The following is a 14438-nucleotide window of genomic DNA, read 5'->3' on the forward strand; positions in this document are numbered from 1 at the left end:
AAATATAACTCAATGTATACTGGGCAATCAAATAAAAAAACAAACAGAAAACCAAACATATAACAAACTGCTAATCAGAAAAAAAAACAGTCATAGCAACAAAGTATACTATCCAAGAACTGACAGAAAAAGCAGAGGGAGGGAGGAAGTTGACCAACAGAGGAAGGTAGCATTGCACTATTACCTGAATGGCAGTAAGGTAGTGTGTTTGTTGAACATATACAGATCTCTAGGCTGAAGAAAGAAAACTTCCCAAGGACCTTCAAAAATGGAAATTATAATAGCAGTAGATAAGTATGAGTGACCTCTTCCACAAAACCGCCTGCAAACAGGTAGTCCTTTACTGGGTCACTAGCAGCTACTTGTCTATATTGGATAACACATGTAGGTCATTCTACTTCAAAGCTTTAGCCACAAAGGCCAATGTCTCAGTAATGCCTTTGGTACTGAAGAAAACCAAGCTGGCACGACTCTGTACTAGAAGATTACCCATCCAATGCACTCTGGAGAAATCTCCTGAAAAGAACCCACACAATGATGTGGTAAAAGTATCCATCTTTCTAGCAACACCATTCAAGCTTTCTGCTGCAGCAGGAGTACAACTTCTTAGAAAATCACAACACCAAACTAAACATTTTGCATATAACAGTTCAAGGTCCAGAACAGGTTAAAAGCTGACCTTTCCATTCAAGGCCAAGAAAAGGCAGGATACTCTTGACCTTGTTCTGAATGGGGAATACATTCTTTTGTCATATTCACAATTGCAGTCTGGACCTACCCTAGTAGTTCACTGACAGAGATGGGTCTCTCATCAGGAGATCTTTGGTGAAGGACCTGCAAACTCCATGACATGACTGACAGTGTCTCTAAATCAAATGGCCATTGGTGATGGCTCTCCAAACAGAGATGAAGCTGAAGAGCTCCAGACCATATTTAGGACAAGTGCAGCTGGGCCAGTGGAGTTACTCTCTCAAGGAAACTTTCCAGAACTGCTGTTTGTATTACTACATGATGCTTGAAAGCTTTTCTCAGGCAGAAAGGAGGCATTTTCCTCTGCTGAGGTTCAATAGAAAAAAAAAACACAAGGAAAAGGTTGAAGAAGGATCACAAATGTCTTTCACAACTATAAGGGCCTACTTCCTGTTCAACAGGTCATCTAGTAAGTCCTGAGACGCTTGGAGAATGAGCACTTTTTCCTTAAACTAGACATCAATGATACTGTTCTAGAGCTGTTTCATTGTGATATACACCCTCCTTCTCACAACGTGGCAGAAATATGCATTCTTTCCCATAATTACTCATTCCTTTTGACTTATTTTCTAGTGGCAGGGTGAAAAACGGTATGGAATGTGAAACTTATGCTTGGCAAAACAGGCCAATGAGGTCATGCAAGAGTCATAGGAACATGGGAACAATACTAGGCATGCTACTTCAGGGGCCATAAGATGCCTAGCCGTAGACACCTATACATAAGTATCATGAAAGGAGATACTGACAGCCCAGCTATCTGGAATTTTGTACATAATTATGTGTAATTTGTGAATATCAATAATGATTCACATTCTTGTCTTACAAATGTATTAGAACTGTATGTTATGTGTATATCAAACAAGTGTGTGTTGAAAAAGATTTACAAAGTACTGAACTTAAAGATGTATCCACAGTATACCTTACTGGAAAACAACAGAAATGTATACACACTATTGTAACTGTTTAAATGTATATATTTTAACAGGGGAAACTGAAACCCAAGAGGTTAACTTCAGAAAAATAGCTTAAATTAAATTACTTTATGGTCATGTAATAAAATGATATTATCTTTCAGTTTCAGTGCAGTAACAGACACAATGTCTAGAACTAGAAGTTTTTTTGTATTTTCTTGGAAGTGTTTGATTTTATGACTTCCAGGATTGGCCTTTGATCTAAGAAAAGCCTTGTCTATGTATTTTCACAGGAAGATGCTAAATGCTACCAGCTGCATCAATGGGAGTTTTAGCTGGGATAGAGTCAGATGACAAGAAATGATGTAATTCTGCAAGCTATCCCAGCAGTAATATTTGGGATATTAATTTAAGAACTCTATGAGAGAGATTGAGTATTCTGTACTTTGCTTTGACCTGACAACATCAGCTGGAAGACCCACTCACGACATTTGCCTTGCTTGCTCTGTTAAGTTAACTAGGAGATAGTAATTCCCTAGATATTGTCAGGAATATAGGAAAGCTTAATTTAGATGTTTTTCTGTATTTACTTGAGACTGTCCTGTAATGCTGTTTTGAAATTTCCTGTTACTTTGAACTCTGATGTTACTGTGACTGTACATTGCATATTTTCCTGTTCTTTTATTATTTATTATTAAATATATTTAAACCTTTCATTGTGGCTGATACTTGTGATTCATATTTAAGTTCTGAGAGTACTTGCATATTTATTTTGTGACACTGTGTAGGCCACTCCTAATAGCCTTGCTCTTGGTCAAACTACCATTTGTATTGATAGTAACATTATACAGTAAGATTGGACACCCTTTGTTAAGGGTCTTTAAGTAGCTAATAAGGACGTGGCTGGTGGCAGTGATAACTACCTTATAGTCTGGGCAGAAGGGAGTATAGCTGGTAAACCGGTGCCAGCCTTTCCCAGGTGTGTGGGTATATCAATCAAACGTCAAAGAATGTGTGTGTCAGCTACTTGGGCAGGGACACACAGCACTGATCGGACAGAGAGGGTTCTGGAGGTCTTGGTGTGGCCACGCAGCTGAGATCTAAACCCTATAGTTGTGCCAGTGGGCAGTCTTATTGGGAATCTGGTGAAAGAGGGAGAAACCATCCCTGGAATGACTTTGATCTCTGTGTGCTCTTAAGGGAAATTGTACTAGATGCAGAGAGCTGCATCTGGAAATGCTGTGTGTGTGTGTGTGTGTGTGTGTGTGTGTGTGTGTGTGTGTGTGTGTGTGTGTGTGTGCCTGTCATCCTCCCAATGTACATCCCCCACTGGTGCTAGTGGTGAGGACTGAGGCTCCTTGACTATTGGGCCAGTGCTGGGGCGTTATATATATTGGCTGGCAGTGGTGGGATATCTACCTCACATATATTAGTGGGCAGTGGTGGAGTATCCACATATTAAGACTCAGTGGTGCGGATATTGAATTCCTGCAGCTTGTAAACAGTGGTCACTAAGGAAGGTGTTTGTACTCTCAATCAGCCACACAGTGAACACTCAGTTTCATATCACAATAGTTTTATTTTATTTTTTCATTAGCTTAGTTAGTCAGGGACAGCAAGCAAGGATGTCAGCAGAGAAGTATGGCAAGCTGACAAAGAGCAAATTGGCCGAGATGTGCCAAGACAAAGGACTGCTGCATTCCAACCTAACTAAAGCAGAAATTACTGCAGCCTTAGTCACAGCTGCATCACAAACCAGCAAACAGGAGTACACTCAGACTGGCCTTGGGAATGTACAACTCTCAGAAAATGGACAGTTCAACCTTTCCACAGTGGACTTAAAAATCTGTCTGGAGTTAAAGAGACTTGAACTGGAGGCCAAGCGTATGGAAATAGAATCAGCAGTGAGACTGAGATGTTTGGAGGCTAAAGAAAATGAGAAACTGACGTGTTTGGAGGCTGAAGAAAAGGAGAAACAGAAACAAATGGAACTAGAATCAGCAGAGAGACTGAGATGCCTGGAAGCTGAAGAAAATGAGAGGAAGAGGCAACATGAAAAGGAGATGCTGATTCTTTGCCAGGGCCATGGAGGTAATGGTGATGGGAGAAACTGAACTGCATGGCTCCTACAATTCAGGAGCACCAGCCACCAATCTAGTGGACTTTTTTTTTAATTCCTTATCTGAGGAGTGGTAAAATATTGAGGAATGGCTCCAGGGACTAGATGAGCCAGCTATGCCTCTGTTCACACTCATCACTAAAAATCCTAACAGATAAAAAAGCCCTGAGACATAAGCTACATTGAAGGATGACCTATTGGCCTCTTTCAAGTCAGAGCTGCAAACCTTGCTAGACCTGGGGAGAGGCCCTATGAGAGTATGACTCTGCCTTGAGTACCCCCTGACCTTTGACTGGGAAAACAGGCTACTCTTCAGGATCACATTAGTTATTCTTGAGCTCAGTTCAGTCAATCAAGAGTTGAGGGGTGCCACCATCCCATATCAAACCCTACCATTCCAAAGGCTGGAGGCCAGGGGTGCTTGGTCCTTTGCTAGATTAGTAAATCTTCAGCAGATGTGGGCCCATAAAGCCATTCTGGAAATGGATATAAACCAACAAAAGCTGGCTGTGACCTGCCCTATCAGCCTCAGCCCTACTAATGGTGCTCCTGCTTATGTCAGGAGCTACTCTACAAGAAGTTTTTTTTCACCATCATCCTTCTGGCAGCAAGGTAGCCTGGAAATATTTCTCTTTAACATCTACAGGTGGCAGGATCAAACTACTCGCACCTGTGGCAATGCTTGACATTTTTTGTCTCCTTAAAGTAGCACAGGATGCCAATTCAGATCCTGGCTGGTAATTTAGTGGCTGCATGGATATTTGTTAGACTTAAATCTATACTTGTGAATGTAAGATGTTACTGATGAAAGTCGGAATCAAAACCTGAAATATATGAGACAGAAAAGAAGTGGTGTGGTTAAGTAGCTAAGTGATCTTTTGAAGAAGGCATGTGATGCCATAATATGTGCAGCACAAAGAAAGCACACATCAAAAATTCTAGATTCTGATCAGTGGAGAGGATGAACACAACCACCAAAACCATCAAGAAGAGTCACCAGTGTTAATATACATTACATTTTCACTCATTTCTCCCTTTTAATGCCACATATTCCCTTCAAAATAATTACTAAGCCATGTGACATCACACTTTTAAGAAACATCAAAATCATAATTATATATAGGGCTGAGATTGAAAATGGTCCGATGTGATTGTTCTACCTCAGTTAACAAACTGCATAAATAAATAAATGATAACACTCAGCTACAGAAATTTTAATTTCAAATACTGAAAGCATTCTTGCCACAAGCACTTTGATAGTGATTAATAAATTTAGTATTCAAGGTGCAGTGGTACATTGCATAAGGAGAATAAATATCAGTCTGAAATCCAACGACAATGCACCTTTAGAAAGCAGAGTGCAATAAACGCTGCCATAAGCTTCCACAACACAGAGAGTCTTCACTAAAAGGAGTGTGTAAATATCCTTTCCTCAGAAGGTCCACATAATATTGAAAGCTGGTAGCGGTGTTACTGCAGGAGCATGCATATAGATGACTGGAATGGTGTTGGCTCTTGAAAGTGAGAATAATGTAGGAGTGAGACCAGACGGCCGAGGACAAAATGGGTGGTTTCATGTCTATTGACTGGTAGTGTACCACATGGAAAAAGAAAGCACACATGGTTTTTGTTTTTTGGTTACAGAGCAGGCTCAGAGGGATTCCTGGAATTTTGTTACAGAAGAACACCTAGAGAAATTTGAGTTAGAATGGAAATTAAAGTTAGATGCCATCAGTTACCCGGGACTCAATGAATCTTGTTCTATTAATTCTGTTTTGAGATTAAAATATTATAATGCTTGATTGATGCCATTTAGGATCTTAATTATTTGATTATTTGTCTTAATTATTTGATTATTTCTTTATTTGAAATGTTTTTTATTATTGGTGTCTTCTTAATTATGTGATTGTTTGAAAATGCATTTTTATGTAATCTTATTGCGGTTTTTATTGTTCTGAAGAAGTTTCATTTTGAGGAACGAAAGCACTTAACATCTGGAATAAACGTTTTTCCTGGATATTGGCCGTTGTTAGTTCGTGCATTACAGCAAGTTTTTGGTTGTTAGTCAGTATGTTGATGGCAATATTAGTGACTCTCACCACTCTTTTCCTGACGTCTTCCTAAGCCAGAAAAGAGGAAGAAAAAATGAGCCTACCAATGAAGAGGATTTATGTTTTCAGAGGGGAGGGGAGCAAAAAAAAGAAATAGCAGCAGGAAAGACACAGCAAAATACAGTTTCTCTGAGCAGGATTCCCAGGAGGAAGCATCACCACATTCCTGCCACTTAACATAATCAACTCAGATTGTTTCATGTCTACGAAAAATATACTGCTTAACTTACTGTTAAATAAGCGTAAAAGGGCTACTTTAAAATAAAATTACACTTTCAGCAGTGTTTAGTTGACTGTATTTAGAGAATCCTAGTCAGTCAACTGTCAAAATATTTAACAAAGTGAGTGGCTACCCTGTCTCCCAGATAAATGTCTCATATTCCTTTCAAGGGATTATTCTTCATGAGTTCAGTTCTATTTTACACTACAAATAACCTTAACCTTACATCTATATCACTCAGATCATCTACAGCTTTCAGTTATGCCAAACCTCCATCTTAATTGTTATGAATCACTTCTAACCTTTACCATTTCTCTGTTGACGATCTTGGCCATCGTTAAAGCTCTGCTGTTTTCCAACAAGAAAGAAACTACTTACTGATCAAAAAATAAATCAGCCTCTCTAAACATTTTGGAATCTGCATTCAGAACATATACTGTATGCTTCTGATAACACTGAGCTGAAATACATTAATGTGGCTATTACTTTTGCATATATTGATTAATTTCATTACAATCAGATATCTAAGGTGTACAGTCAGTAATGTGGCTATAACCCATGGGTGCATGCATGTCTGTCTGTAACTATGAAGTGGATTGCAGAATTGCACTGTATGTATCTCATACCAATGAGCTAAAATACATTACTATGGTCATTATATTTATTCACTCATTTGATCACAATCAGAGTTCTCAAGTGTACACACTTAATAATGTGGCAATAACTGGTAGGCAAGGACGAAGTTGGTTGATAAAACTGACCTAATCCAGTTGTCATTTTAAGCAGTACTTGATCTGGCTTGGCAAGGCTAATGTGCATTTGAGTAAAAAAATGAAATATATTACTGTGAATATTATGCTTTTGATGGAAATTCAACATCTGAGGCAGAAACAGTCAGCAAAGTGTCTAAAATGAGTGGGTATTAAAGTAGTCTGTAGATGAATGTGACTGACCAGGCTGCCATTTTAAACAGCTGTGGATCTGGCTTAATGTTACAATACTTGGAAATGCAGTTTTTCCTGCTACTACTCTAGAACTCAGTTAAATGCTCACTTCTCAAAATAACTGCTCAATGCGCATTCTTCAATTTGTGAGATGGTTAGAAAATGTGATTCAGAGACAGATATGTATACAATATGAAACCCCTCATTATCAGCTCATTACTATGTCTTTAATTTGAACACTAGCACTGTCAGGCCTGGCCATGCTAGTGTTCATCCTAGTGACCTATGCATCACGTAAGCAAAGGCACCCTCTCGAAACACACACACACACACACACACACACACACACACACACACACACACACACACACACACACACACACACACAGAGGCATTCATTTACCCATACAGACATGAGACAGGCACACACAAACACACATCCACTCTTCAACAAACCAGTCCAACTACTCTCAATCACACCCATGGAAACATGTAGCCACACACTTGCATACACAATTCAACACACACACACACACACACACACACACACACACACACACACACACACACACACACACACACACACACACACACACACAAACTCCTGCAGCTAATTCATGCCTTCTACAGACAAGCACACACCAGTCTACACATATTAGTAGTGAATGGGTGATTGCAGTATTTTACAGAAGTTTTATCAGGCCAAACCTTTCACTCAGTGAATGAGGAATATTTAACTATCTGCCTTGGACACTTCCAGTACCTGAGAAACTTGCTCAAAGTTAACTATTTCTAAAACTAAAAGAGATTTAATTAACAGCATAACTAAATAATAACTACCGATCTGGAATATTGAGAAGGATCCCTATTTCTAAACTCCCTATGTAGGCCCATACTTCACTGTAATAAGATCACATTATCAAGATTATCAAGATTAGTAATATATCCATACTCCACCTGATTTACTTAACACTTCTCCATGACAGTGCATGGTTACAAACTGTCTTGTAAAAAAAAGCAAAATAGCATATATCTGTAACATAAATTTTCTGACAGGAAATCTAAATGCACAGGCTTTAACCTGCTAGATGGACAAGACAATACAAAAGACCTAAAAATTCAGTGACTAATAATGTGGCAAAAAGTCTTTCTTATTTGGTGTTGCATGTTGTCTGACATGGTTTCCGTTTTCTCTCACTTTTAACTGCAATACTTACCATACTGGAGTGAACTGTTGCCTGCTCAATGTATCTGGCAATTCCTGTAACAAAGGCATTTCTGTCCTCAAAGTTGGTGTCAAAATTTGCCTATAAAACAAACAAAAAAAAAAAAACAGCTGTCAAAAAGAGGCTTCACTACATACAAAGTAATCTAAGCCACTAGTTGCTATTTATATTCATTATTTGATTTAACATGTAACCAGAAAATGAAAGAGCAGTCAGACACTCAATCCAATCCAAGCTTTTCAGTGCAACACATATTACAATTACAGAGGACTCAGCAAATTCATCTAGGAGCCATGTAGCTCTGTCATTAATTAGAGAAATAGCCTACAAAAATGAAACTTATTTACTCGCCATAACTAGGCATCTCTGCTGTACATTTTCATTCTTCCTCAACTTATGGGTTATAGCTCTGATACCTGGATCTGACTTGGATACATTCTACAGAGTTCAGATCCAACTCTTGAGCTCCTCCCTCTACCCATAATGCCCTAGTCCATCCCCAATACCTCAGATTGAGGTTGCTGTCATAAATGTTTCAGCACATAATAGAGGAGAAGTGAAAATTAAAGCAGGGCTCAAACCAGGGACTACAGGTTCCAAATGTCCATCAGGTCACTCCAGAAGATGACAGGAAAGGGTAAGGAGGGAGAGGAGTTGAGGAAGAATGGCGATGGGCAACACAGATGCCTAGTTATGGTAAGTACATAACTTTAATATCACATGTTGTCCTCTTCATTCTTCCTCAACTTAAGGGACAGAGTCCCCAGCTACCTAAATCTTGGGTGGCCTCACAGAAGGATATTCCAGAGAACTCCTGAACCAAAGGCAGTTCTGCTTCATCATTCCCTTTGAGAAAAACTCATTTCCCACTAATTACCACACTGATGGTAGCCCACTGAACACTGATGGCATTATAAGATATCTGGGGACACAGGCTGTCAGCAACCTCTCCTTCAACCACCACATTGCCATTGTGGTCAGAAAGTCCTTCTTTGTGGCACATCTCATTACCAAGGGTTTTGCATCCAGGAAGAAAGAGGTCACCATCTCTCTTTACTCTTCCCTCATTAGACCAGTCATCGTACCTCACTAAACACCAACAGCAGCTGGAAAGGCCACAAAAGTACCTCACGAAGAGGATCCTAGGCCTTAAACACATGCCCTCCATGGACAGACTCAAAAAAAACTCCAACTTTTCTCTGTCTCTGTCTCATATCTTCTATTAAGAAGTGATCTCTGCTTGACTTACAAAGTCATGTCTGACCCAGCCCTGTTAGAAATGTTACTGCTAAAGAAATACCAATCCCTCCGCACCACATGCTCCAGGGACCTCAACCTCATTACCACAATCAACAGAACATGCTGAAGGGACAGGTTCATAACCCAGAGACTGCCCATGCTATGGAACAGACTTCCCATACATGTGAAGCACAGCCCTTTTCAAGAGAAATCTTGATGAGTGGATAGGAAATAAAAAGTTCAACCCGGGGATCACTCCAGTGGCGCTACTTGGTAGAGGCACTGGGAACTAATGGCGGCATGATGCCAGGGCACTTTTATGGGTTAGGCTTGTAAAGGCTGCAGGGCTGTAGGCCTAGTACACACCTATGAACCTATGTAGCATGTCTTCACTTTTGTTCAAAAAGTTTGGAAAGAAGACTAGTAAATGAATGGTTTGATTTATATTTGATTCAGAAGCCACTTTTGGTAGGAAAGAAAGTCTGGTTTATAAGGCAACCCTGTCTTTATGAAAAAGAATGTATGGAGCTTTTGATGAAAGAGCCTAGAGTTTAGAACTCCTTTTAGCAGAAGTAATAGTAACTAAAAAGGCTGTTTTCCATGACAGGAATTTTAAGTCAGTTTTTGCTGATGGTTCAACGGGTTGTTCAGTTAAGCCTTGCAATACTACTGTTAAATCTCAGGGTGGTGACGGATCTTTCACTGGGGGTCTGAGCAGAAAGGCACCCTTTAGAAAGGCCTTACATAACTTGGAAGCAGCCAAGTAAGAAGCATTGTCACCTGAGTGAAAATTTGATATGGCTGGCAACTGTACTTTGACTGTCGAAAAATTAAGTACCTTCCTTAAAAAGAGAAGCTAAAAACACCAGTACAGAAGAAATAGGGAGAAAGGCATCAACATAATTTTTACAGAGCCCAAATTGAAATTCTTTTCCACCTGCTCTTGTAAATCCTCTTAGTGGAATCCTTCTGTGAGGACAAAAGAATATTACAAACAGGAGAAGACAGCCTGGGCTGCCTAGCTATCAACATAGTTGAAGAAACCATGCAGTTAATTTGATGGCAGGAATATTGGGATATTTTATTTCCAAGGGGTGTGACAGGAGGCCTTCACTGGGTCTGGAATCAAAGGAGGATAAAGAAAAAGATGAGGCCAAAGGAAGGGGAACCATACCTGGTGAGGCCAAAAGGGGGCAATGAGGATAGCTAAGCTCTTCAACTGGCTGGCTTTCTGTAAGAATTTTGGAATAAGAGGTACAGGGGGATAAGCATAACTGAGACTGGAAGGGCAAATGTAGACTAGAGCATGTCTTGGTGACTCACCCAAGGGTGGGAGTACCTGCTGCATTTGTTGTTGCGGCGAGAAACAAAAAGGTTGCAGCAAGGTTGGCCCCAATGACAGAAAATTTCCTCTGCCACTGATTGATTAAGACCACTTGTGAGGCATCAAAAGAGACCTGCTGCATTTGTCCACTAGTACGCTGGATTTCCCCGGGATGCGCATTGCCACAAGAAAGTAGCTGGAGGAGATTGCCCATTGCCATACTCCCATAGCTTCTAAGTAGAGGGGGTAAGATCCAGTTCCACCTTGTTTGTTGATATACTAGACCACAGACATGCTGTCAGTATGAATAGCAATGGTCCCTAGAAGGAGAACATCTTGAAAATCCTGTAGTGCCAGAAGGACTGCTCTCATCTCTAGGACATTGATGTGCAAATTGGTCTCTTGGGGGAACCACATGCCTTGGGCCTTCCTTCCCCAAAAATGCCCCACCCCCACCCCAGTTGGGAGGCATCCATAGTTACTGTGGCTACAGGGGGAGCCAGAATAAGGGGCGACCTATTAGAGTCTCGTTCCAATTAATCCATTATTGAAGATGGTCTCTGCATACCTGAATGAGTCTGACTGGATAGGAAAGAGGCCATCAAAGAACAGACCACTGAACAGCAAGAGTTCATTGCAGAACACAAATACAGTAAAGTGTTAAGGAGACTAATACTACAGATGCTGCCATGTAGCCCAGAGCCTAAAGGACTAGTCTGGCAGGAAGAGCAGGATGAGAAATGATTTGCTGAACCTGGGACTTGATTGTGGTCACATGATGCAGGGGTAAAGAAGCAGTCTGACTTATAGTATTCAGATGAGCACCTATGAACTCCAGGCTCTGAACCGGTAGTAGCTTTCATTTGAGCACGTTGACTGTAATGCCTAAAGATTGGCAAATTTGGAGTTAATAGTCCATGGTCTGTTCTAGGAGATGTTTGGTTGCAGTGGTGAGTAGCAATCATCTAAGTACTGAAACACCTGGAATCCTTGCAGTCTCAACTCTTAAGTGAGCTGTTACCATTGCCATACATCTGGTAAACACTCTGGGGCTATAGTCAGTCCAAAGGGCAGGGCTCTGAATTGATACTGACTGGCTCCCACCTGAAAGTGCAAGTGTCTTCAGTGTCATCTATTTTGATGTGATAGTACATATCTGAAGATCGATTGAGCACATCCAATCATCCTTGTGTAAAAGAGAGAAAATGGACTGAACCGTGTCCATTCGGAACTTTGACTTCCTCACAAATTGGTTCAGGCTGCTTAGATCCAAAATCGGTCTCAAGTCTCTTGTCTTTTTTGGCATTAAAAGAACCTCGAGTAAGTTCTGAATCCTCTCTTGTCTGGTGGGACCTCTTGGATGACTCTTTTGTCTAATGGCTTCTCAATTTCTTCAGCTGCAGCTTCTCCCTGACTGGGTGGAATGTCAGGAAGCTTGTTTCTCTTGGGAGATGGTGCTTTTTTTTATTAACAGCTTTATTGAATTATCACTTGTGACATAGGCAAATTTACATTTACATAAAAGTAATCAAACTCCATTAAAAAGTTCACATTTACAAACATAATACATCACATACATTGCTATATATCATCTAAATTAAGCGACATTAAACAGATTATTCAATTCTTGACCTTTTTTTTTCAAACAAGAAACACCTTTATTAAACCATCACTTATGACATAGGCAATCATACATTTATAATCCACAAAATGAAGCAGCTTTTCAGGCAAAACAATAAAGCCCTGAGCAGGGCAAGCTTAGAAAATTGTGAAAAAACCCCACAGATGGCTCAGCACACTTCAGTTCACTTTATTCCACAGAAACACAGCACAAGTTTTATTTAGAAGCTGCTGTGAATCATACATTTATATAAGTGAAAACAAACACTGACACAACCCTTGTTGCAAGCATTTTACATCACAAACCATACCGACACACTCCCAGTTGCAAAGATTATAAATCACTTATACTCTACCCAAACATTACATAGCTCATTTAAGTCCTGCCTTCTTTTAAACCTCATTCCTCCCCTGCATGTATTGTTCCCACAATTCCCATTTTTTCCTATGTTGTCTGCTCATACCCTTTTCCTAAAGATCTTAGTTTCAGTTGTTTTATCTCTGTTACTATCTATGCTACTTTTAGTAAAGTTAGCTCAGACTTTGATTTCCATTTTCTAGTAATTGCTTTTTGGCAGCCACCATAATTAGCCACAGCAAGGCCTTACCATGTCTAGGCAATTCTGATTGTGTATCACAGCTCAGAACCTGGGAGAAAAATCATACTCCTTGTCACATCAAACTGCCCACCCAGCATCTCTGACAGTACATCCCGCAGGGAATCTTTACTCTCTGCCACCTCACTGCACTCCCAGAAAATATGTTCCCAATTTCCTCTTTCTTCTCCATCACATCTCCAACATTTGCTGTCGACCTGAGGAACAATTCTCTGGAGTCTACTTGGGGTATAAAAATATCTATGTAAACATTTCCAAGTAAAAATCCTAAATCTTCTAGACTTTGTTGCATATTTGGGAGACATACATATATCCCCTCATTGTTTCTTTATGAATTGCTTATCCAATCGCTCTTTCTAATCATTTTTAACCTCCTCTGATTAACTCTTATACTTATCATGCAATATTTTATATGCTCTACTAATTATTCATTTTTAATAGCAGCTTCTGTTCTAGATTCTACTAAAAACTCCATCAGTGCTGGTCTTTTGCTTAGGACCCCCCTATTTCTTTCTCTTTGCCTATACTATGATATCAGTTCTTGACAGGGAAGGCAATCTCTAACCTGCAATCCACATAAATTCTTGGCGTCTTCCTATTCTATCATTTTTCCTTCTCTAGTTATTTGCCTTTGTCAGTTTTCTCCAATAAATTTTAGCCCCCTCTTGCCTATTGTCTATATCCCTAATTGCAGTCATCCCTATTGGCAGAATCTCCTTTATCCATTCATGTGATGGCTTAGTTCTTAGGGTACTTTCTGCTACTTTATAGATATAATATTCTTTATGACTACTGTTATTCTCCTTAAAGGCCTGCATCCAAAATCCCAGTCTATCCTTGTTTCTTGAACTTTCTCCCTATTTCATCATTATCATCCTTTTCCACTTTGAATTATAATATTCTGCTTATGCTATGTATAGGAGCCTTAACTGTGTAGCTCTGGAATACCTCTTCAAAACGGGTAATCCCAATCCTCCCTGTTCTACTGGAAGAATCAGCTTATTCCACTTGACTCTTGCTGTCTTCCCTTCCCAGATAAAGTCTTTCAGCTCTTTATTAATTGCTTTCCACAACTGCTCCTCTGGTTGATAAATATATGCCTGGCCTGTGTATAATACTAATAGGACTGAAAAACATTTTAACTGCCTGTATCTTACTATACATATCCATACAACAAAGCTTCCATTTTCTCAGTTTTTGTATTACCTTCTGTTTAGTATTTCCCACATATCTTTAGCTGCCAAACCAGAATAATTTTTAATCCATACTCCTAAATACTTTCTTTTATCATGTCCCCATAAATATGGATATTGCTGAACCATTTGTGTGTGGGTACATAATTTACTGCTACTGCCTT

General features: G+C 39.8%; 1 protein-coding gene across 2 annotated transcripts in view; it reads right to left on the bottom strand.

Moving 5' to 3' along the window:
• Window positions 1–14438, bottom strand: part of CYFIP2 (cytoplasmic FMR1 interacting protein 2) — a 2832302-nt gene that overhangs the window by 2222129 nt on the left and 595735 nt on the right. For both annotated transcript variants that reach the window (XM_044069335.1, XM_044069334.1), the window contains exon 3: window positions 8273–8362. In XM_044069335.1, the coding sequence (XP_043925270.1) occupies window positions 8273–8362 (90 nt within the window). The remainder of the gene's footprint in view (window positions 1–8272; window positions 8363–14438) is intronic.

This window comes from Protopterus annectens, chromosome 4.part0, assembly GCF_019279795.1.
Source record: "Protopterus annectens isolate FY-2018-M chromosome 4.part0, PAN1.0, whole genome shotgun sequence".
NCBI classification, from domain to species: Eukaryota; Metazoa; Chordata; order Ceratodontiformes; family Protopteridae; genus Protopterus; species Protopterus annectens.